The 26,063-nt window shown below is 38.2% G+C and overlaps 1 protein-coding gene across 2 annotated transcripts; it reads right to left on the reverse strand.

Annotated features, from left to right (window-relative positions):
• Window positions 1–861: 861 nt before the first annotated feature.
• Window positions 862–10,586, reverse strand: gal (galanin/GMAP prepropeptide). 2 transcript variants are annotated; one of them, XM_036567766.1, is made up of 7 exons: window positions 10,523–10,586; window positions 10,346–10,426; window positions 7,767–7,821; window positions 5,279–5,350; window positions 3,225–3,305; window positions 1,966–2,037; window positions 862–1,121 (listed from the first exon to the last, which is right to left on the reverse strand). In XM_036567766.1, the coding sequence occupies exons 2-7, from the start codon at window positions 10,424–10,426 to the stop codon at window positions 1,060–1,062; spliced, it is 423 nt and encodes a 140-aa protein (XP_036423659.1). In that variant the 5' UTR covers window positions 10,523–10,586; the 3' UTR covers window positions 862–1,059. The 2 variants fall into 2 exon arrangements, with proteins under 2 accessions (XP_036423659.1, XP_036423660.1); XM_036567767.1 differs by lacking the exon at window positions 5,279–5,350.
• Between the last annotated feature and the right edge of the window lie 15,477 nt (window positions 10,587–26,063).

Below are 26,063 nucleotides of genomic sequence, written 5' to 3' on the forward strand. Positions count from 1 at the left end.
GTGACTCAGAGTGGTTTGGTGTGAAATGGTTCAGATGTCTTCACAGTGGTGGTGATAGGAACCAGGGGTCGCCATGACTACAACACAAATATAGACATTTTATTTACTATCCAGAACCACCAGTGAACCTACACGAGTCTTCTGAGTTTATATGGAATGTTGATGATGGAAAATAGTGGAAAATCTGAAATAATAAATTTTCTTTGGGAACTATTTTGCCTCACAACACCCTGCATATCATGTATCCCTCCACCATGAATGGAGTTTAAGGCAAGATCTTCTCAAAACTATCATAAAACAGTGTCTCAGTCATCAGGCAGTGAATTCATAACCATTTCATGTAGGAACTTTCTGTGAGGGAGCTTTTAGAGGTGGACGTCTGGTTCCTGTCACCACCACTGTGAACAGTTCTGACTCGGGAAGTTTATCTAGAACAGAGCGTTTCACACCAAACCACTCTGAATGACTCTGTTTACATCTTAACCAGTTAATTATGTAGACATATTGAAAAAAATGGAGAAATGTGTCTTTAAGGTAGTGACTGTGTGTGTGTGTTGGTGTGTGTGTGTGTGTATATGGATGACTCAGTTCTGGATAATCCTGAATGACCACTGGTGAGCTAAGACCTGGAAAGGCAGACTGGATGGTTAATTATTCATGTATGCACCTGTTTCACCTGAATAAGCCAGTATGTGACACGTAAGAATGTCATAATCTGACCTCCAAACATGTTTTCTTTATATATTCCTATATTAGCTTGAAATAAATAACTGAAAAGCAGTCAAATGTCATTCTCAGCTCATGAATAGAAATTGAATATGAATATGAAACCATAATATCATGAAACAGAGTGAATCGAAAGCCATTTACAACTTTTATTCGTGACACATTCTTCAACTCAGCCATTCAAGTAACTCTTCAGGACTCAGCTCATGTGTCGAGACTCAAGCGAACGCTACAGTGATGAAGACGTGGAACAAAAACAGTGCCTGTTCGGGAGAGCTCGGTGGTCAGAAGGTCGGAGGTCAGTGTTCTGAGAAATCTGAGGTTTGGTCCGAGTTAAGGCTGACTCAACTCCTCTGATGTGAGAGAGGAAGGCAGATTATCCAGGGCCCCCATTTCTGAAAATAAATAAATAAAATAAAATAAATATTTTAAAATGCCACATTAATTCAGTTCAGCACAAAACAGTTCACAAATACCTTTTAAAATTTTCAACGTTTCTGCAAAGACAATGCCAGACTAATTGAGTTCAGTGCGATATATGTACACTCCTAAAAAATGGTTCTTCAAGGGTTCTTTCGTAAAGACAATGGTTCTATCTAGAACCATGAACACTCAAAGAACCAAATGCACAATTAAATGGTTCCCTGCACAGTGAAATTGTTTTTCAAACTGATGGAATATTTATGGCACGTAGTCCAATATAGCACCAAAGAGGGTTCTTCTATTGTACACAAGCCTGACATCGTAACAATAGCAGAACCCTTTTTGGGGCTATATAGAACCCTTTTCAAAAAAGGTTCTATATGGAACCTTATACAACACATTCTCCATCAATCTGAAGAACAATTTCGCCATGCAAAGAACCATTTAAGCATGCAAGTGTTCATGGTTCTATATAAACGTGTGTGTACACATACAGATCGCTGTTGTCGGAAACAAAACCTTATATCTCCATTTTTGTCGTTTTTCAGTTTTTGACATAATTTGAAAACGCCTGTTGTCCTTTACGTTGTATGTATATTTCATGATGAATGGACTAAAAGAAACAACCCAAAATGACTTGGAAAAAATTCTGGTTCCATTGACTTACATTAAAAGTAAAGTATGTTTTTTCCTTCTCCTGTAAAGTTACCATTTTGGAGATACGAGGTTTTCTTCCAACAGCATACATATATAATGCAGGATGGTACTTGGACCTCTTTGTTTGGACTTGTGAGAGATTTGAATCCCTCTGCTCACCTTTCAGTTTGAGATATGATAGAAAGTCTATGATGGTGTGGACAACATCTTCATCTGTTATCCTCAGGGTTCCTTTGAAAGTAGAGAGAATTATCGTGTGATTATTGTTGAACATTATTATCTGAATTTTGAAACCTGAAAGCAACAAAGGCTTATTTAGGTTTAATATATAAGAAATAGGCAGCTATGTATGAAATACATGTTAGATACATGGTCCCACAGAAAAACAACGAAGTATTCAGAGCTTAGATATTTACAGGGGTTATGTTTTGACTGATGACATTAATAGAGATACTTCTAAGCTAAATATATACAAAATCATTATTTATAGGGTACTTTCTACTGGGAGCTGTCTAAATTTACACTTCAGAAAATAATTCTTACTTTTTTGTATTTTTATAAATGCATTCTTTTAAAGTGAAGTTGACAGAGGTAACAGTTTAATTTTTGAATAAAAAAAATGTATTCAAAAAATGCTGTCCCACATTTTCATGTCACTACCAAAATACAGTTTTAGTCTGTAGGCGGAGCCTTATTTTAACCACGCCCCTGCATTTCAGAGCAGGAAGTGAGGCTGCATCCCTGTCCCTCATGGCCACATGGTGAGCAGTTAGATCCCATTGTTTTGAAGTAAATGTGTCCCACAGTCTGAAAATCAGTGTGGAACATTAAGAATCGTCATATTTTCTGCATTTTTTAGTGTTTTAATGAAAAATGTGATGATTTTCTGTGTGAACAGCTGACCAAAGCTGTGTTTGCAGGTCATTTGAGCTCAAAATGAGCTAAAATTGTCATTACTGAAACACAGTGGTAAAGTGTTATGGTTGTTTCAGTAGAGACAAAATGGAACGTTCAATGATTAGTTTTAATAAAATAAACATAATTAAGGTTTAGAGTCACTCAAAGCAAAACGATTTCAGTCTAAAGTCCAAGATCGGTTAAAAATCCCAAATGTGTTTCAGCTCTGACTCTGAACCAGTTTAGCAGAATGATCCATATAGAAATAATATTTTTATATAATATATAAAAGTATATGCATTCCAGTATGATATGAGTGGGTGTGTTGTTGTCAGAGCCAGTTTAAGAGGAGTTTACCAGTATATTTACATAGTTCTAAAGCTGAAAAGTTGTGGGCAGTAGGATTAGCATCACTGCTACTTCCTAAGTATCCATTATAATTTTTATTATTTCAATATTATAATAAGTGTGCGTTTTTTCTCATCAGGCACCACCGACCGTCTGAGACTGAGAGACTGTACCTGATTTGAAGTCGTCCTCCATGTCCCTCTTCCCTGCCAGGCCGTGCTTGTCGCTGAGCGTCCTGTGGCTGTCAATGGCATCTGATCACAAAGCACAACCACAAAATAATCCAGTTTATCTGCACACAGGTGTATTAGAGCATTTCACACACATACACTGCAGCCCTGTCGCGTGCAACAGGAGCTGCAGGAGGTTTTAGCACCCATTTGCCCCGACTGAGGTGCATCATCCTGAGCGTATGCACCTGCTCTGGACAGAGGAGCAACCTGCAGGGCTTCAGTCATGGAATTGCTTTGAGTTTGTTTTGCGTTTTCACCAGTTTTGCAAAGGCACAAAGGCAGAAGAGCACAGAGTCATGTTCAGAGACAGAAAGAGGGAGCGACCTGCGGAGGGAGGTAGATAATGACGGTGGGATCTCACAGCACAGCCAAAAACAGCCACACACACACACAGGCAGAAGGAAGCTGGAGGAGAAAGAGCTTGTTTCCTGAAGGGCTGCTTATACACAATCACTCCGGCTGTAAGGGCCTCTTCTGCACCATTATGTACTCCAGTACATTCACAAGAGGGCTTGAATCTAATTGTTCAGAATTCAGTTAGATTTATAAAGGTTTAACCTCTCATTATTTTTGTTATTATTATTATTATTGTTATTATTATTATTATTATTATTGAGATGTACTTCCATATAATGTTATCTTAGCTTAACCATTTAAAGCAATAGTTTGGTAAAAAATCTAATTTACACTTTTCGCCCCTTACCTCAAACGCTGTTGATCAGCTGAGACACGTTTGGGGTCTGAAGTTCGCTTCTTTAATTAAAGCACTACAAGCAAGGGATGAGCAGTTCAGTCACATTTGATACTGAAATTATAAGACATTTTAAAAATAGTTCTCTATTACTGCACGATACTAAACCCAGTTCAGGGATCATAAATGGCTTGAAATTTGTAGATGAAAATGCGGCTAAACTCTTTAAAATAAATACTAATAGTGTTACCCCAGCTGGAGCTGCTAGTCATGTTAAATTTCAACTCAAACCTTTTCGACACCTTTTAGTGTTGAAAGTATTATAATATTAAATATTATAACATTAAATCTATGTGGTTCTTTAGTAAAGGGAATAGTTCTATTTAGAACCACAAGTTAAGTTAAATGGCTCTTTGCATTGTGAAATGGTTCTTCAGATTGTTGGAGAGTGTGGAGAAACCTTTTTTAAAAAATGGTTCTATAGCACCAAACAGTGTTCTTCTTTTGTTTGATGTCAAGTTTGCAGCAATAGAAGAACCCCTTTTGGTGCTACACAAAACCATTTTCAAAAAGGGTTCTTTATAGAACCATATAAAACAATCTGAAGAACCATTTCACCACGCAAAGAACCATTTAAGCATGAAATGGTCGTATACAAAGCTCGTGGTTCTAAAGCGAACCATTCCCTTTATTGAAGAACCATTTTCTCAGAGTGTAGAGTGTAAAATGTAGTTGATTCTTTAGTTTTAGCACTGCAGCTATGAGGCTAATGTAGCTAACAGGTAATGGAAGCTATAAACCACAGCTGCCTCAGACTGTGTGGAGCTGTTCAGTGTCTCTAATAGTCCTGATGCTGTGGTTTCTGACACTGTTTGACTCACTGTTTTCTATAAACATGGACTGAAGTACGTTAGCATTGCTAAACACTAATCTCAGAGCACACAGCATAATGCTAATGTAAGTTTGTACAAACCTCCATTACTGTTAGCTACATTAGCCTCATGGCTCCAGCTCTGAAACTAAAGAAGCAAACTTCAGACACCAAACACGTCCCTGAGCAGCCGAGCGAGCTGAGTTAAGGACGGAAAACTGTGTAAATTTGATTTTTTGCCCCCGTCAAACTATTTCTTTAAGAAATCCTGAGGACAGTACGTCTCCCCATTTAGAGGTGTCATTCATTCGCTTTCTGCAGACATTTCCATGCCGTATTAATAATACTGCGCTGACAATACAAACACACAGAGCGATACAGCACAGAGCAATTCCCTGTGTTGACGTGAGCGGCCTGCAGGAGCTAGCTTACATTCACCAAGCAGCTCTTCTCTCCCCCTTGCACTGGGAGCATCCTTTATCTGTATTAGATGATCAATACGACCTGAAACACATGGATGAGGGAATTTTACCCGAACTTACACAACTCCGCCACACAGGCACACCCTGCGTGGCTAACAAATGTGTGTGTGCTTAAATGTGTGTAATTCATAATTAGCATGTAGAGGCTCCCTTTCACACACACATTCACTTACTACTGGCAGACACCTCTCACTGTGTGTAATATAAGGTGAAAAAGAACTAAATAAATAAAAATGTGTTAAAGAAAGAGTGAAATCTTAGAATGGTATCTGCACACTTCCTGTATTTAGCATAACGTTTTTAAAGGGGCTTTCCGGCCGCGATAAATGGTTAACTGTTGCAACATCTGCTGTAAACGTGTTTACTCTCCTCCGACAGCGGTGCCGGAAGAGTATCTAGAGCAGAGGTCACTAATAGGTGGACCGCGGTCCGAGTCTGGACCCAGACGCTGTCCTGTGCGGACCTGGACCTATAACTGATAAACTATGGGGAATTATTTCATTTTGATGGGGTGGTCCTATTTTAATCAGCGAAACTTTTCTAGCCTTTACGGTAGCTTTAGCGGCCCGGGAGACTCACAGACCTATCGCATGCGTTGTACATATCACATGTGATGCTACTCAGCCAATCAGATCTGTGCATTACAATAAGCACTGAGACTCGAGTGAGTGACGCACACAAAGGGGAGGGACGAGACGAGACACAGCAGTCAGAGAAGAAAGTGAGTCAGAGGGAGATTATTTCACATGGCGGCTCTAAAAACAGAAAACTGACAATAAATGTTGCTGAAATATTACTGAACTGTACTTTATTTGATTTGATATTCAGTTGTTGACTGTATAAGATGTTGACATACCTACTAGGCTACTTCAGTAAACAGTATATGGCACTGAATCATAATGCAGGTTAGACATTATGATGTTCCGGACCTTTGATTGAGGACATTTCTCAAACTGGACCTTATTGAAATGTAACTAAACCCCTGATCTAGAGTGAGATTTTCCTGTTTCAAGACTGGGAAAAGCACCTTCTGATGATGTATCTTGAAAGTGGGAGTTATTTTTGGAACTTTTGGGCGACTATTTGACTTTTTTTCGACTAGCTGGCTAATGCAGAAAAAGCCAGATTGCTAATGTTATGGCTAGAAAGAGAGTCCTTATGTGGAGTTCTTTATCGCAGTTGGCATGCAGAACTACGCCATCTGCTGGTTGCATTAAAAACATTTTAAATTGCCATTCATTTCTCCAAACCCTAGACTCAAGTTCTGTGAAACAAAACATTTCATGATCATATATCCATAGTAGCTATGAATACACTATCATAGAGGAATATATACGTCATACATCAGATGTGACTGAATATGGGTTGGGCCAAAAGGTAGTAATGGCTGAACACTGAATACACTGTCCTAAATGAGTTTAGTAATGTATTCCATTACCAAAAAAAATGTTTATTAAATTTCATGAGAAGTTACAAAATTCTCACCTTTTTTTCTCACTAATTGCTTCAATCCACAGCTACTCCCATAGCTGAGTCCAGTATAACACCAATGCTAAACTTATCACTTGTAAACACGTCCACTACTGAGGGCATGATTAGTTTGAGCATCTCTCAAAAAAGCTCAGTAACGCTGAGATTAATAACTGATCACCACACTAATTTATCAGTCTACTCAGGCTTTAGCAGAGCTCAGTAACGCTGAGATTAATAACCAATCACATTGATTTATCAGTCTACTCAGGCTTTAGCAGGAACGTCAGTGTTTGTAAAGAGGCTGTTAACTGAGATGTCATTTTTAAAATAGTTAAGAAGTAATGGTGTTTCTTCTGAAGATTGCATTTTTTAGTTTAGTAGGTAAGTATTCTAATATATTCTCCTAAAAATGTAGAAAGTAACTGTTTTACTGTAATACTGCATTTCAAAATGTAACTTGGACTGAATACAGATAATAAACTTAACTTCTGTATTTCAAATACATATTCTGTTACATCCCAACCCTGGACACAGCATGTTATGTTGTACAACCTGTAATTTGCATCACCTCCAATTCACTGTGAACCTATGTTTTGAATGCAAACAGCAGGGGGCGCTCTGACCGCTTTCCTTCCCTATGGATATGTGACGTATTTGCATGGCGGGCTATTGTGGTAGAAAAACATAAAATTCTGTCAAACCGATGAAGCTGAGGGATACATTGCTGCGCTACAGTTTGCTGAATAACATATTAACCTCTAGTTTAGGTCGGAATGCCCCTTTAAACATGCGCTGTCGAATTAAATGTTCAAAACGTCAACTATGTTCAAATGAATGACCTTCTTAATACAAAAACATGGTAATGGAGTGAACTGATCGCTTTACTCTGACTGAAGCTGCTGGAATGTTAATGTTAATGTAGAAAGCTGAGCAGAAAAGTGTGTGTGGATGTGAGAGAGACTTACGCGGGCCCAGCAGGTATCCAGCGCTGTTCAGCGTCCAGCCGCGCTTCTCCTTCGCCTGGAGGACAGGTGTGAGTGGGGGGGGGGTTCAGGGTGGTTAGCACTCACAGGTCAGTACAAATCACTTTTAGATCAGCATAAAGCAGAGTTTACCCGTCACATTTTAATGTTTTCTACTCTAACGCCCACTTCAACACATTAAAGCCCTTCAGGAGGTTAAAATGGGAGGATCAGAGCAGGAAAAACAAAAGCAGAGGATTTAATAGATACTTAAATACACAGACAAATAGATAAATAGATCATTAAAGCGTGAGGTTTAAATGGATCCATTAGAGCAGGAAAACATTCAAACGTACAGATCAGAGGGTCAAAACAGACACAGCGATCAAAAACACTAATATAAATGGAAGAGACAGATAGATGGAGAGACAGACTGACAGATAAATCAATATACAGAAAGACAGATAGATAAATAGACAGATAGACAGACATACAGGCAGAAAGACAGACAGATAGATAGACAGACAGATAGACAGACACAGACAGATAGATAGATAGATAGATAGATAGATAGACAGGCTGACAGATAGATAGACAGGCTGACAGATGGACAGATAAATCAATATACAGACAAACAGATAAATAAGACAGATAGACAGACATACAGGCAGAAAGACAAACAGATAGATAGATAGATAGATAGATAGATAGATAGATAGGTACAGAAAGACAGACGGATAGATGGATAGATGGACAGATAAATCAATACGTAGACAGATAGACAGACATACAGACAGAAAGACAGACAGACAGAGAGACAGATACAGATATGCTGATAGATAGATAGATAGACATACAGATACAGATAGATACAGTAAGACACACCGATAGATAGACAGATAATCAATATACAGACAGACAGATGGAGAGATAGATAGACAGACAGACAGATAGATACAGATAGACAGACTAATAGACAGATAGATAGATAGACAGACAGACAGACAGATAGATACAGATAGACAGACTAATAGATAGATAGATAGATAGACAGACAGACGGATACAAATAGGCACAATCACACTGAAAACACTAAAACTAAAGGCCCTCTCTCAGTATTTCTATTTATAGTTTATAAATAAGTATGTAGTTTTATATAGTTTATATTTATAAAAGTATATAGTTTTAGTCAGTTCTGCTGTAGACGTTATAGCTTTGATTTAGTTTTTATGTTTTTGAAGTGTACTTTTTATTTATATCACAGTTAATGAGCACATTTTTTCACTGCTAGTTTTAATTTTAGTCTTAGTTTTAGTGAACTATAATAACTCTTTCGTTCAAAGCCATGATACAAAAATGCCTTTTTTATTTCTATAAGAGAAAAAAAAAATTATTACTTTTTGAACTCCTGACTGTAAAGAACTTCTGATTTTTGGTCACTGGTGAGCAGGTCATTCTTTAATTGTGGCACTTCTGTTAGCAAACCCCAGTAAACCTAAATATCCTAATTCATATCGTGTATCGAAGTATCATGATATTCTGCTTTAGCCATATCGCCCACCTCTGACTAATGAAAGTCTCTGTTTGTGTGGAAGAGGTGTTTTAATGCTGCGTGATGAAGATCCAGCACCAAGTTATCAACGATTAATCAGGAGCTAAAACCTTTTTAAGCCTACACTCTTAAAACTGATGGTTCTTTAAGAGTTTTTCAACAAAGGAAATGGTTCTGTATAGAACCATGAATACTCAAAGAACCTTTTGCATGATTAAATGGTTCCTTGGTGGAATGGTTCTTCAGATTGATGGAGAATGTGTTGTAGAACCATTTTGTAAATCTATACAGCCCCAAAAAGCGTTCTCCTTCTATTCTATCGATGTCAACCCTTTTCAAAGAGGTTCTATATAGAACCATATACAACACAAGAAACTTTCCATGATGCAAAAAACTCTTTAAACATGCAAAGGGTTCTTTGCGTGTTCACGGTTCTATGTAGAACCATTTTCTTTACTAAAGAACCCCTAAAGAACCATCTTTTATAAGAGTAGTTACTACCAGTTACCATCACAAAACCCAACAGAATGGAAAAGCCCTGCTGAAAAAAACCATAGAAACCATTAAGTGTGCCTGTTGGTTCCTGAGTTTTATAATGTGTTTTGACTTTTTTGATGGATTGAAATCACGATGTAAAGGACCCTAAAGGCTTCCCAGGTGACCAAAGGCTGATTCTAAATGCATCTGATGGTTTCTTAATGGGATCTAAAGGTGTTCTACAGGAAACTGGTGGTCTCTAATGCTAACCATTTAGCCAATTCCCAATTAGGTTTTAATGCTACTGGTTTCCAGTGGTTCTTTTTCAGCAGCTAAGTACACAATTCAGAGTTATTTTAACACAGCTATTTAGTTGTTTGTTAAGGTATAAACTTATTTTAAGTGCGCATGGAGCTTGTTTTTCAAATTTTCCGTTCCACCTTAAATGGTGCAGCAGTTAGCGCCAGAGTGCACCTGCACTTGCCATTTAAGGTGGAACGGAAAATTCGAAATGGATAGTGAATATTCGATGGAAAGTGAATCTCTCACATACCGCTATGACCATGCCCAGAGTCTCCGAGAGGACAGCGCACAGAATGAGGGACACACAGACTCCGCCAACGCACTTCTGCATCTGTAAAGAGGAAAAACAGCAGAAATAACTCACGAACTCCCACAATCCCTCCATCTGAGGATAGAGTTAAAGGCGAGAGAAGGGAAGAGAACCCACCCTGAGTGTCTGTAGGTGCTCTTTTGGAGAAAAGCTCAAAGTGTGTCCCGTCCTGTCCTGGATGGAGGAGTGAGTGAGGAGCTCCAGCGCTGCTGCTGCCTTTATGAAGCCTGCAGCTCCGCGAGGCTCTACGTCAGCAGACGGAGTCTGAAAGTCAATTAGCGATGATCCTGCTTTCATATTTAGCTTTTATAGATGGCCGTGTCCTCTTATAACTGCCCTTCACCTATAGAGGCCAAGCTGACTCAACGGAAGTAAACTAATTTAGGCTGATGTACAGTAAGCAGTACAGAGTTTGGATTGAATATGCTTAACATTTGTTTGTAAGACAGATACACCCATCAAACATAGCATTAAAACCATTCACTGACCATATAGTTTCACTCTGTAGTTCTACAGTTACAGACTGTAGTCCATCTGTTTCTCTGCATACTTTGTTAGCCCCCTTTTACCCTGTTCTTCAGTGGTCAGGACCCCCATGGACCCTCACAGAGCAGGTACTATTTGGGTGGTGGATCATTCTCAGCGCTGCAGTAACACTGACGTGGTGGTGGTGTGTTAGTGTGTGTTGCGCTGGTCTGAGTGGATCAGACACAGCAGTGCTGCTGGAGTTTTTAAACACCTCAGTGTCACTGCTGGACTGAGATCCAAAAACATCCAACCGACACCGTCTTGTGGGCAGCGTCCTGTGACCACTGATGAAGGACTAGAGGATGACCAACACAAACTGTGCAGCAGCAGATGAGCTATCGTCTCTGACTTTACATCTACAAGGTGGACTGACAAGGTAGGAGTGTCTAATAGAGTGGACAGTGAGTGGACACAGTGTTTAAAAACTCTAGTCTGATCCACTCGCACAAGCACAACACACACTAACACACCACCACCACTGCAGTGCTGAGAATGATCCACCACCCAAATAGTACCTGCTCTGTGAGGGTCGATGGGGGTCCTGACCACTGAAGAACAGGGTAAAAGGGGGCTAACAAAATATGCAGAGAAACAGATGGACTACAGTCTGTAACTGTAGAACTGCAGAGTGAAACTATACGGTCAGTGGAGCTGATAAAATGGACCATGAGCGTAGAAACAAGGAGGTGGTTTTAATGTTATGGCTGATGGGTGTATGTGAAATGGTTGATTGTAGAGACTCATATCTCTTTACAGTGGTGGTGATAGGAACCAGGGGTCGCCATGACTACAACACAAATATAGACATTTTATTTACTATCCAGAACCACCAGTGAACCTACACAAGTCTTCTGAGTTTATATGGAATGTTGAAGATGGAAAATAGTGGAAAATCCTTGAGGACTTCCTTGAGGACTATTTTCCCTCACAACATCCTGCATGTCATGTATCCCTCCATCCTGCGTGGATTTTGAGCCCAAAACCTTCTCAAAACTATCATAAAACAACGTCTCAGACATCAGGTAGTGTATTCATAGCCATTTCATGCAGGAATGGACTGGCCATTGGCAGGACTGGGCCAGTTCCCGGTGAGCTACTATGTGTGTGGGCCGCTGAGAGAGTGAGAAAGAGAGAAATGCATGGTTGTTTCTAATGTAGTCCCATCTAAAATGGGTGGAGACCGCCCAGGACAAACAGCATGCGCTAGGCGAATACTGGAGCGCACATATCTAGACACATTAGTTGCCCACTGCATTCTCAGTGTGCGACCATTGGTCAATCACACAAATGCTGCTGCCCCCAGAACAAAGCATAATGATAACATTCGGGAAAGAGTGTTAAGGCTCGTTAGAGAGATGGGGGTGCATAAAAAAAAACAAAAAAACAAAGTTATTTAAACAAGAAGCAAAGAAATAAAGAAATGAAAGTACAAGATTTGTGCAGAAGGGGTAGTTAGCCAGTCCATTCAACCTGCGTGTGTGGATATTTAGATACTGAGGCTACATAAGGCTAGAATAAAGGGGAATTCCTCTGATTTTCCAAAAATTTCTCCATAATCAAACAGTTAAGATGTAAACAGAGTCGTTTAGAACGGATTGGTGTGAAACGCTCTGTTCTAGAGAAACTTACCGAGTCAGAATTGTTCACAGTGGTGGTGATAGGAACCAGACGTCCACCTCTAAAAGCTCCCTCACAGAATATGATTACAGGAAAGGGTGACTTCACCGCCTGAGACAATGTTTTATGTCAGTTTTGAGATTTTGGCCTAATACATATTTTTAAATCATTTACATTCATGCATGCAGAGTGTTGTCAGAGAAAATAGTCCCCAAAGAAAACTTATTATTTCAGATTTTACACTATTTTCCATCATCAACATTCCATATAAACTCAGAAGACTCGTGTAGGTTCACTGGTGATTTTGGATATTATGAACATTGTGATGTGTATTCCGTTAAGTGTGTCCAAACTTTTGATGAGTTGGTAGAGTATGGGTATGTTCTTCAGTCCTGTTAGAAAACCATCTCAGGAGGCTCTTCATGAAGCTGCCTGAGGGAACACCACAGTGTGTAACGCTGCACCAAGGCATATTTTTAATTCTGCTTCTACTTAAATGACAATTCATCTTAATTATTGCTGGGTTTTATTGTATTTTTATTACTATTTTTATTTTGTATGATTTTTGTATTACTATTTCACTGTAAAGCAATTTGAGATGTGTGCAAAGTGCTCTGTAAATAATTATATTATTTATTATTACTGTTATTATTATTATTATTGTTGTTGTTGTTGTTGTTGTTGTTGTTTTGGTAAGAAAGACAATTTTTATGAGAAGATGTACTGTATAATGTACTCTAACCCATATTAAGTGCATAATTACAAATGTACATACTCCAGGAACACAGTACACGTTTACTGTTCATGAAGACGTACAGAGTGGAAGGAGAACATGACTTATCAATGCACATTTCAAGAGCATAGGAAATAAGGCATTACTGAAATACTGACTAGATTGAAAGTTCAACAAGCTGGTAAATCTACTGCTTTTTGTACGATAGATGAAATATTATCACATAAACTGGGACGATTAGCAAATTTAAAAAGAATAGTTTTTAATAAATATTGGTATTTTCATTATTCATAGCCATTACAAGTATATTACAGTTACATGCTGTATATCTAGGACAACTTCTATTTGCACCAGATGACTCCTGACACCAGGTCCAAGTTTTACAGACATGACAAAAGAAAAGGAAAAAAAAGAAACAAAGCTTTAAAACATACATATATGTATATATATACTTATAAAAAGAGATACGGCAGATATATCCATGACTGTTATCAAGGATTTGCAAGTTTCTCTACAAAAAAATTTCACATTAAGTCAATTTTGAAAAATTGGTGGAATTCCCCTTTTACAGCAAGCAATCACTTTCCTCATTAATCTTGTAATTGTCTTCAACAATCGAACGCACAGTCGTGTCTCAGAACAAGTTTCTGCATGAGCTATAAAAATATTTTATTTCTATTGTTGTCCATCTGTTAGTATTATTAGTAGTAGTAGTCTTTTTTCTGCTAAAGCTCTCTTAAAATGACAAAACTATTCAAAAACAGCTTTATAATAATAGCTAAATTACAGTTATTAAAAAGAATGAATGAAACAACAACAAAGATACGGGATAAGCATTCAGCAAAGCTCTGAGAGTAAACACAGAAAAGAACATAATACCTTTATTACAATGAGATTCAGTTTGTGACTCCCAGTATTTGATGCCTAAGCTGACAATGATAATAATAATGAATAGAATAAAGCCTATAAATAATAGTGTAATAAAAGTTGAATAAGACTAAAATATATGCATCACAGTCTGACTTCTTTATAGGTAAACAGAATATACAGAAAACTGTGGTCAGGAGACAAATATACACTGATCTAGGATCAATTTTGCATTTTTTATCCATGTAATTAAAGGGTCTGTTATATAGAAAATCACATTTCCATAACGTTTCTAAAATAAAAGATTTTGGTGTTGGTTGTGAACATTGTTAAACATCGTTTAAAACGTACCATTCACTCTCCAGAGTACACAGTCCATTTACAGAAACTAGTCCCCACATTCACACTACAGTTAAGCCCAGGCTGCTTTTGAATGAGGCACAATACAGGACAGCCAATCAGAACAGAGCTCCTTTACATATCGCTGCTGTCAGAACAAAACCTCGTATCTCCAAAATGGTAACTTTACAGGAGAAGGAAAAAACCTACTTTACTTTTAATGTCAGTCAATGGAACCAGACTTTTTTCAAAGTCATTTTAGGTCGTTTCTTTTGGTCCATTCATCATGAAATTTACACACAATGTAAAGAGCAACAGGCATTTTTAAATTATGTCAAAAACTGAAAAATTACAAAAATGGAGATATGCGCTTTTGGTCCGAAACAGACTGTTTAGTTCTAAGAGATAAAGAAAGTTTGTAAAAGAGTAAAAATGAATTATGTGTGTTTTTGGTGGACTACAGTGGTAAAAATAAAATGCAAGAAAACAAAAGGCACGCATCAAACTGGGGACCCCTTTGGGCCAAAGTGCTATGGATATTAGTGTTTACCCTCATCTAATTGTTCTGGATTCAGTCCATGAAAGCCTTGCTGAGTAGCTGATGAGCTGAGTCAGGTGTGTTTAATGAGGCAGCATGCTGTGTTTTGGCCTGCGAGGACTGGAGGCTGACATGTAATGTAAGGTATGGGCCCTTTAGACATGATTAAGTATGATTTGATCCCATTAGTGCTGATGAAAGTGACACGTCATAAAGTGTAGACTGTAGCCTTTGGAAGTTTGTTTTCAGTGTTTATTGCTGTCGCTGTGGAGGAGAATGGAGGAAATGTTCCTTTGGTTATTTAGGTTGGGCGGCTGTGTGTGACGTCATACCACAGGTTTGATGGTGCACCAAAACAACGCTGGAAACGCCAGGACCTCGGCACACCATGCAAGTGCAGGACAAACAGGAGGCAGCAGAGTAGAATTAAAACAGAGAGAAGAAGACAGGCTGTTCTGTGAGCAGCTCTGTGGCTGAGGTGCGGCTGTGGGAGCACGGCGGGATCTTCAGATTCACCATCGTTCGGATTCAGGCCTTCTGCCCCACACGGCTCTGAAGCGGGACGCAGAGGGGTTTCCTTTGCCTGACAGAACCTGCAAGCAAATGCTCCACAGTCTTCACCGTGAGTTTTCTGTGCACACTGAGTGACAGCAGGGGGCGCTCTGGAATGGCTCCATGCTCCAGGACCGTTCTGACTGTTACTGTTTGTTTGAAAGAAAGAAATAATATGTGAATTGTTTTGAATGCCTTTTTTAGAATGGTGATAATTTGACAAAAATAAAGGGGAATTCCACCAATTTTCAGAAATGTCTACATACCTAAAAGGTTAAGATGTAAACAGAGTGGTTTGGTGTGAAACGCTCTGTTCTAGATAAACTTACCGAGTCAGAATTGTTCACAGCGCTGGTGATAGGAACCAGACGTCCACCTCTAAAAGCTCCCTCACAGAAAGTTACTACATCAAATGGTTATGAATTCACTGCCTGATGTCTGAGACATCGCATATGGGAAAAAAAAACTATATATATTCCAAATGTATTTATTAAATATATTTTTGCAATTAACAAATCATATTTTTTCAATGTATGTAGCTGTAATAAAGGTTACAGATGTAACTAAACGTACTGACGCCTGTGATCTGCACTGTACTTTACATTAACCATGTACGTCTGCAGTCAGACTCTCACACACAATGTATTTCACATAAACAAGATATCAGATCATAACTGCATTTTCACAGAGTATCAATACCCACAACACTCGCTTCTGTCCTGTTAAAGGTTAATTTGATCAGATTTAAAATGAAGATACTGGGACACAAATTAATTTCTAAAGGTATCAGACAGTGAAGAGCATCAGACAGGATTTTGAATATTTTCATACATTTTCAGATGTATTTGATAAACACATTTACACACATTTATTTTTGAATCGTACATTTCTATGTGTAACATTTCCCCATACATTTAGAAATAAACGCATTTTGCCTAATATAGCAATACATTCTGAAATATATGTGGTGTTTGGAGTGTATTTTGGCATAGAGTGCTATGTATTTGAAATGTATTTCAAATATATAAAATAACATGTCCATATATTTTTTTCCATATGGGACTGTCTGAAACATATTTTAAAAATCCATTCATGGTGCAGGGATACATGCAGGGCGCTAAATAGTCTCAAAAGAAAACTTATTATTTCAGATTTTCCACTATTTTCCATCATCAACATTCCATATAAACTCAGAAGACTCGTGTAGGTTCACTGGTGGTTCTGGATAGTAAATAAAATGTCTATATTTGTGTTGTAGTCATGGCGACCCCTGGTTCCTATCACCACCACTGTAAAGACATCTGAACCATTTCACACCAAACCACTCTGAACCACTCTGATTACATCTCACACACTGGATTACAGGGTAATTTTGGAAAATTAGTTTCCCCCCTTATTCCAAAGGTAATTGATTGATCAAATGTACAGTGATGTTTGGAGAAAAAATGTCAGTCTGGTAAAACGTATCTAGCTTTGAAACACCTTTGTTTACGTCAAGATGCAACAGCAGTAATTTTAAACAATGCCATTCATTTTTCTCATAGAGAAATCAAATTAGGAGTTCCTAATATGGGCATCAAACCAACTATAGAATGAGGCACAGAAGTCTCTGTTTGGAGTCTGAAGCTTGCTTCTTTAGTTTTAGCACTGGAGCTACAAAAGTGCATTGCTTAGCTAAAAACAGAAGCAGCTGCCTTAAATTTATCTGTACTTTAGTCCATGTTTATATCACAGTGAGTCATACGGTGACAGAAACAACATAATCAGGACTATTAGAGCTCCTGAACAGCTCCACACGCTTTGAGGAGAATGAGGATTTAGGCATGCAGCTAGCACCATGCTAATAAAGTTAGCACCATGCCAACCAGTGCTAAAACTAAAGAAGCTAACTTCAGACACCAAACATTTCTTTGCTGATCATCTACATTTTGAGTAAGGAGAGGACAAAAATGTACATTATACTAGTTTTTCACCAAACTGTTTTTAAAGCACTGAAGCTATGAGGCTAATGCAGCTAACAACTAATGGAAGCTTATCTCTCCAATTAGCATAGTGCTAACTGTATGTCGAGATCATCACATACTTCCCGTACAGAAACTCAATATATGGCATTTTATGGATTTTAAATGTATTACATATATTAACATATGTGGATTTCTCTTATAACCAACTTATATTAAGCATATATGCATATATGTGATATGTAACTTATTTGGCCATTTTTAAATATGGGACATATATTTCAGTCATATATAAACATATATGTGTGACACACATATTTAATAAAATATGATAAAAAACATTCCTTCACGGATGGCATATATTACTCATATATGCTACCTTCATGTAATTTAGTCATTTTTTGCATGTGTGTTGCAGCTGTATTTCTTCTGGTGTTTGTGTCAGACAGAAAGTATATATAGGCGATCCATACATTATGTGTTCACCCACTTATCAGACACATATACAAACACTAAAAGGACATCAGTGCTAAAGCAGTAGTTTTTTACATGGGATAGATCTAGGCATGCAGGCCAAATAGCAGACAGTTTTGGGCCAATTCTGGCTTTCCTGTGTGAGTGTTGGTTGACTGCCAGGTAGATGTTAGGCATGCGGGCCAGAACAGGGCCAGATCCTGGACAGCTTCATACCGTTTTGCCTTGTGTCAACATTTGTGGGACAATTCTGGTGTGAATGTTGTGGACCAACAGTGTAGTGGGGCCTGATTGGGGCCAGATTTGGGCCATTTCCTTTAGTTCTACACACTTTACAGTGTGTGGGCCAGATCTGGGCCGAGGACCCAGCTGTATACTGGGCCAGAACAAACCAAGGATGTGGCCCACAAGTGGGCCAGACAAATTTTGCTAACTGGGGTTAGCACCATGCTAACTGTCATAGGTTTCAATTACTTGTTAGCTACATTAGCCTTGTACACTCTCAAAAAAGATGGTTCCTCAGGGGTTCTTTAATAAGATAATGGTTCTATATTTAAACAATAAACACTCAAAGAACCGTCTGCATGCTTAAGTGGTTCTTCAGATTGATGGAGAATGTGTTGTGTATGGTTCTTTACAGCACCACCAAGCTGAAAAACCATTTCACCATGCAAATAACCGTTTAAGCATGCAAATGGTTCTTTCAGTGTTATACAGCTCAGGCCCACCAGTGATGTGAACAGCGTGGCCTGTGTTCCTCCTTTTTTAAGCTGTGTCCTCTGCGTGAGGGTAGATTCATGTGCACCATGAAGATCACTCGAGATCTGGGGCATCGCTGTCCGTTTCTCAGTTCAGCTGAATGCTCCAGATGATTTGCTGATTTATCCATGGTGGGATTCAGGCTTTCTGGAACACAAACAGCAAAGCAAAACCAATTGCTGAGGTTTAGTATCAATAACAGCTTTATTTCCTATCATTTTAGTTTCCTTCGGAATAAAAAAAAAAAAGCATAAATGAAAGCATACAAAACCAAAATGGGTGGCTTTCAGCTTGGAAAGATAAAGTGGGACGCTGCTTCCGCATTTAAAATGCTTTATCATCAGCTCATAATCATATCTGATAAAAGATTTTACACGTGTTAATAATAATTTAAATCACTGTATATTCTCATTTTAAAACCAAAAAATGTGAAGTCACATAATGGTTGACAAAACTACAGCCTTAAAAGGGAATTCCACAGATCTTTTGTTCATAATAAGATGGTTAAGATGTAAACAGAGTCATTCAGAGTGGTTTGGTGCGAAACGTTCTGTTCTAGAGAAACTTACCAAGTCAGAACTGTTCACAGTGGTGGTGATGGGAACCAGACGTCCACCTCTAAAAGCTCCCTCACAGAAAGTTCCTACATGAAATGGTTATGAATTCACTGCCTGATGTCTGAGACACTGTTTTGTGATAGTTTTGAGAAGATTTCAGCCTTAAAATCCATTCACGGTAGAGGGATACATAATATGCAGGCCATTGTGAGGCAAAATAGTCCCCAAAGAAAACGTATTATTTCAGATTTTCCACTATTTTCCATCATCAACATTCCATATAAACTCAGAAGACTCGTGTAGGTTCACTGGTGGTTTTGGACAGTAAATAAAAAGTGTTGTAGTCATGGCGACCCCTGGTTCCTATCACCACCACTGTAAAGACATCTGAACCGTTTCACACCAAACCACTCTGAATCTTTCTGTTTACATCTCTCACACTGATACATGCAGAACATTTGAAAAACCAGTGGAATTCCCCTTTAACATTTTACTGCAGGGCTTCTTATGCCATCATACTGAGCCATGGATGCATTTGATTTAAAAAATGCAGCCAACAGTAAACCCACAATGATGGCAATACATCAATCAGAAACATTAATTCATCTTCAGCAAACATTCAGCAACGTCTATGTAACATTTATTCATATAAAACACACATATAGCAGCATCTAATCTGAAACAACACTGACTAACACACTAACACAGACAACAAAGCACAGACTCACTAAGCTCACGTGTCCTCCTTTACCTGAACTCACCTTAAACATAACAGATAAAAAAGCTAAAATAATTTTTACCAGTCTTACTGTGTTGGAGAGCCAATGAACTTCAGTCAGTTCTCAGTTTTATTCATTAATTCAGGCCAGCATTAGAAAGGAGCTCTCAAAACCACTTCACACTGAAACTTCTCAGGAACAATAACGTCATCTCTCATGCCAGAAGACCGGTGTGACGTAACATTCGTAACATGACGTGTCACTCTTACATAGAAGCTTGTAAACCTTTTTTTAATTATTATTTTGCCGTTATCGATCCACGATTCTTGGAGTCGACACCGACTCTCGATTCTTACTGCTGGGATCGATTCTTTGACTTTAACGGTCCATCTAAGTTAAGTGATTAAGTGATTCAGCAGTTACCTTAATGGTGCGCCCGCTCCAGAATGCAACTGTAGCGCTAATTAAGGCGGAACGGAAAATTTAAATAAGAAGGTGGCAAGAAAATTAGCAAATCTCAGCTTCATCCTCTTTTAAACTACGTTCTGTGAAAAACATTGTTTTTGTTTTATGTTTTCGTTCCTTGTTTTGCTTCTAGTCGTTGTTTATTTTAACCATAATCATGAAAAAATGAAGAGTTGCGACGCAGGACGGGTCAAAACGGTTTTGTTTGAAAGCTGCAAACTCACACTACTCAAACTCGGTCATCACTGTCCCTCGATGAAAAACACGAAGTCGAAGAGTCGATTCCTAGCATTTCGACTCTTAGAAGCGAAATCCCGACTTCCACACCTGTTGGAGTTGAGGAATCGACTCTTTTGGAGTCGACTCCCCATGGCTAGTTGCAGCAAAAGTTAAACATTTTACACGAATACTTTTCGTTCCGTCGTGTGTAGTACAGGTCTGGAAGGTTTCTTAGTAACCTGTCAGCCATAATGTCCGTAAATATTTCGTTAGGTTAGTATATTGCATAAAATTACGTCAGCACTGAACGCGCGCTCATTATCGAATAATAATAAGCTTAGCATTAGCCGAAGAAACTAGCTTACTGAGGTAACCTGGCTAATGTAGCCTAGCTTAGCGTAGCTAGCCGAATTAACGCTAAATGTGTAGCGAATATTTATATTTTGTGCTCTTTTTTTGGTTACATCGTTACTTCCACAGAAAAACAGCCGTGTCCTGTCGAGCAAAGGCACTTTCCTAATATTTAATTTTACCTTTTGCACAACACAACGCTGGCTAAATTAGCTTATACGCTAGTGTCGACAGCTAGCTTAGCTCGGCGTAACGGCCCATGTTGAATCCTGTAACCTCGTTGTCTGAGAGGTTTAGTCCTTATAAACAACAAATTAAGGTTGGTACTGTGCTGATAACTCCTTGAAGGCATTTCCAAGACTATTTTCATGCTTAAAAGATGCCGAAATATGCGCATTTCGTCACTTTTAAGAGGAATACAGTCCAGAGGTGCAGAAGAGAAACGTTTCTAACCGAAACCATGTAACATCAGCTTAGCATCGAATATTTTTATTTCTGTTTACACAAAATTTAGACGTACAGACGTGAAAATTCACATTTAGGTTCACAAGCTGCTAAATCTTTTATTGTTCAGAGTGCAAACGGAACATTTAGATTGAAGTGTCGACAGTAGATGCCCACAGATTCACAACGTGCACTCAAAATAGCTAACTAGATGGTTCTTCAAGGCTTCTTTAGTATAGTAAAAACAGTGGTTTTGTATAGAACCATGAACACTCAAAGAACAATTTACATGCTTAAATCGTTGTTTGTGTGGTAAAATGGTTCTTAAGAATATGCTGAAAATGGTTTTATAGTTATAGAACTTTTTCAAAAGGTTCTTCTGTTGTCTAGAAGCTTGACATCGTACTATATAGAACTATTTTCAAAAAAGGTTCTACGTAGGACCATATACAAATGGTATGCAAAGAACATGGAGTGTTCATGGTTCTATATAGAACCATTGCCTTGACAAAAGAACTCTTGAAGAACCATCTTTTTAAAAGTTGAATCTGTCAACTTAAATCTTTCATTTATTGAGGTGTTGATGTTTATTCACTGATTATTGCCTTGAAATTCGCAGATTTGCTATCCAGGCAGCAATAAAGAGGATGATGATGGAGCGGACTGGGCCAGCAGCCCCGGCAAACATCACTAACGGCACAACACTAAGCTCAGATCATCTGTGGAGCTTCTTTATGCACAGCCAGCCCGGCATATTACTCACTATATTTGGAGCCTGTCTACTTGGAGGTAACACACAGCACTGAAAGTACATACTTTGTTTGTTTAACTCACAGGGACAAAACCCACTAATCAGCAGTGGTGGACGAAATACACAAACCATGTACTTGAGTTAAAGTAGAGATACCCAAGGTAAAATATTACTCCAGTAAGAAGTTAGTAGGTAGTTAGTAGAAGTTCCTCCCTTTAGACCTCCACTTCAGTAAAAGTACAAAAGTATTTGCCTTCAAATGTACTTAAGTATCAAAAGTGAAAGTACTAAAAGATTAATTATGGCTCTGATGTCCTATTACCATTTTTGTAACAAGGCTCTTGCTTTATCAACTCATTTTAGGTGAAAATACTCGAGTATCACTCTTGTAACACCAATATTTAAATAGAATGTCATTAATTAGTGACGCTGATGTCTATTAAAATTATCAAAAGGACAAAACACTGAAGGCAAACAGTTTCAATCAGGTAGAACTGAGTGGCTCTGAAATCACTGTGAACAAGCAAAGTTTCAGTTTGAGATTCATTTGTAAGTTTAATTTAAACAAGTTTAAATTTAATAAAAACTTGCTTTAAACTCAGATTCACAAATGAGTTTCCTTTACTAAACTGCGTCTGTAGGTCTCTGTTCATAAACATAAACTAGCCTAAACTAATTTACTATAAAATGAAATAGTGTTTGTATAAATTCAGAAAAAGACACGTCAGTCACAACTGCATATGAGTACATATTTCTATATTGTGGTCTGTTTACACAAAGTTAGGTTAGTTCATCATTTATGTTGAATAGACTCTCCCAAAATTTTACGCTGCTGCACTGATGTTGAACCGTGTGCTGCACTGGGTCGGTATGTCCAACAGGTCAGAAACAAGCTCAAAACAAAGTGCGCTGTGCCCTGATTGGTGTTCTTGCTTTGCACTTCTTTTATTTTGACATGTTATGTTTTTATGCACACATAAACCAAAAGGAACGACAGATTTCTCATAATGTAGTGGAGTAAAAAGTGAGAGATTTGACTTTGAAATGTAGTGGAGTGAAAGTAAAAAGTCACCAAAAATGGAAAAACTTCAGTAAAGATACACAAAAAATCGACTTAAGTACAGTAACGAATTACATTTACTTCATTACTGTCCACCACTGCTAATCAGCATTATTATTTCATGACGGAAATGTGTCAGGTTAAGCCAATTGGCCTGTTTTCAGCAGGAGCCCCTGGGCAGGTTGATGTTTATGTGATCATTAAATCTCACACATGCAGAACAAAATCCACAAGGCAGCATTTGAGGGGAATCCCAAATATTTTTTAAATTTCCTGTCTAATTAAATGTTTAAGACCCCTGGTTCCTATTACCACCACCGAAAAGGCTAGAAATCAGCTGTGCATGGTTATGGCTGCGGGTCCTAAGAGTTAAGAAGAGTTTGGCCTAATACATACTTTTAAATCATTTCACATTCATGGAGGAGGGATACATGCACGGCATTGTGAGGCAAAATAGCCCACAGCTTTCCACTATCCATCCAAAACTCAGAAGACTCATGTAGGTTCACTGGTGGTTTTGGATAGTAAATAAAATGTCTATATCTGTGTTGTAGTCCTGGCAACCCCTGGTTCCTATCACCACCACTGTAAAGACATCTGAACCATTTCACACCAAACCACTCTGAATCACTCTGATTACATCTCAAACTCCGAATAATAAAGACATTTTGAAAAATCACTTGGATTCCCCTTTAAAAGCTGCACAGAAAACAATCACACAAAAATGCAGAAAATCCCTATTGACCAAAAAAAAACGTTCACGTGAAATACTCAGTTAGACACTGAACGACGAGAGTTTGAGCCACTTGTGAACTTGTGAAAATTTGAGATCTGTGTTGATACTGTCACTACTAGAGGTTCTATGGTAGAGTCCCGGTTCTATCGAGAGGAGTTTGTGCCAAATTGAAATGCAGTGCACGCTTGACATTACTGTTCCATAGTGAGATGCAGGATACGTACTTAAAACAACATTAAATCAGCATAATGGATCCTTTACGTTTAATTTTGGCACATCCCAGAGGAAAGAAATATCCTAAATGAGATCTCCTCTTGATCTCAGGTTCTTCTGCTAGACCTGGTTCAGTCCAGTTTGATGTATGTTCTGTGATGTATGATAATGCACACTATTAGCAAGTTTCAGTCTGACTATACGATGCTGTGGAACAACTGATAAGTGTATAGTAATTAAAACTGTTTTTTTAAATCATCAGCTGTCGTCAGGACCCTTCTGTCGGCTCTAAAGCTGCCCTACACCGTAGTTTTGGCGATGTGTGGTTTTCTGCTGGGAACGCTCAGCTTCTATTATCCTGGGGTAAGCTCACGATCACAAATAAAACGGTTTTAAAAGCAAACAAGCAAAAGACTGAGATCCAGGCTGTTGTTTTGGATGAACTGGTCTTAACGTCTAACAAATCTCCAAACGTTTGTTACAGCTCAAGTTTTACTGCAAGCAAGAGTTTAGCGTTGCCTACATAGTTTCTCAAGCCAATTATTCGTTAAATTTGTGTGTTTAGAAATACCAGCTGTCCAGTATTACTTTGAGCTGCATTTATTAATGACGATTAATAAATACACAACATTTATCAAATTATTCAGCAACATCTCTTTTATGTGAAACCATCCATATAAAATTCATTTTAGTTTCTTTTTGCCTCCAAAAGTCTAAAAATGTCAGGTGATGCAACCATCCAACCGTATTTGTTGATAACTATCAAAAAAGGTATTTTAGTTAAATAAAATTCTAAATAAAATAGTTTGGCATGATTTGCATGAAAACCTTACAGTAAAAAGAAAAAGTCCAAAATCAGGTGTTTTAGGAAGGTGGTGAGGTGAGGTCAGTCTTATGATGTCAGTTCAGTGCGCTGCAGTGTTAGCTAGGAGCATTCATATCTCGACTTCTTAACCTTGTGATTCAGAGGATCTGGTGGCTTTCGGAGGAAAAGTGAATGTACGGCATCTAGGTCGGGGTGGTGCTTATGATTCCTAGTGTTTAGGAATGCACAATAATATCAGAATCACATCAGTATTGCAGGTCAATGTTGGTCATATCGTACTGGTATTGCTAAAATTGCCATTGGACAGATGGTTAGAATTGTCTGATATTTCAAACCAGTATCTGACTACTTATAAAACTTCGAGTGAGCTGAATGTTTAAGTGATGCTGGACTACTGCACTAAAATATCTGAATTTAACTCATTTTACTGCATCTATAACCCTTCAGAAATGTTATATTTCTCTGTAATATATATATATATATATATATATATATATATATATATACACACATACACCAATTAGGCATGACATTATTATTGTTGTGTCTGATCCACTCAGACCAGCGCAATATACACTAACACACCACCACGTCAGTGTTAATGCAGTGCTGAGAATGATCCACCACCCAAATAGTAACTGTAGAACTACAAAGTGCACCTATATAGTAAGTGGAGCTGATAAAATGGACAATGAGCGTAGAAACAATGAGGTGGTCATAATGTTACGCCTGATCGGTGTATATATGTCATTTCACCCATACTGAGCACATAGTGTACTACATAGGGTGTAAAAGCTGTCATTTTGTGTCGTATATAGTGGACTATAAGAGGAATGGTGGAAAGGGTAATAATTTAGATTTCTAATAAATTCTTTTATTTTTGATTTCTTACAGCTATTCAGCAACTGGCTGCATTTGAACTGTTAATAAATAAGCCACATTTTCTCTG

Source organism: Colossoma macropomum, unplaced genomic scaffold (assembly GCF_904425465.1).
Source record: "Colossoma macropomum unplaced genomic scaffold, Colossoma_macropomum, whole genome shotgun sequence".
NCBI classification, from domain to species: domain Eukaryota; kingdom Metazoa; phylum Chordata; class Actinopteri; order Characiformes; family Serrasalmidae; genus Colossoma; species Colossoma macropomum.

What these genes read in the sequence shown, in the direction of transcription:
- gal (XM_036567766.1), bottom strand. Translation starts at nt 10,426, where the DNA reads ATGCAGAAGTGCGTTGGCGGAGTCTGTGTGTCCCTCATTCTGTGCGCT. An exon ending in CTCTGGGCATGGTCATAGCG is followed by an intron (nt 7,822 to 10,345) that starts GTATGTGAGAGA and finishes CCTGTCCTCCAG; the next exon opens with GCGAAGGAGAAGCGCGGCTG. An exon ending in TGGATACCTGCTGGGCCCGC is followed by an intron (nt 5,351 to 7,766) that starts GTAAGTCTCTCT and finishes CATGTGTTTCAG; the next exon opens with GTCGTATTGATCATCTAATA.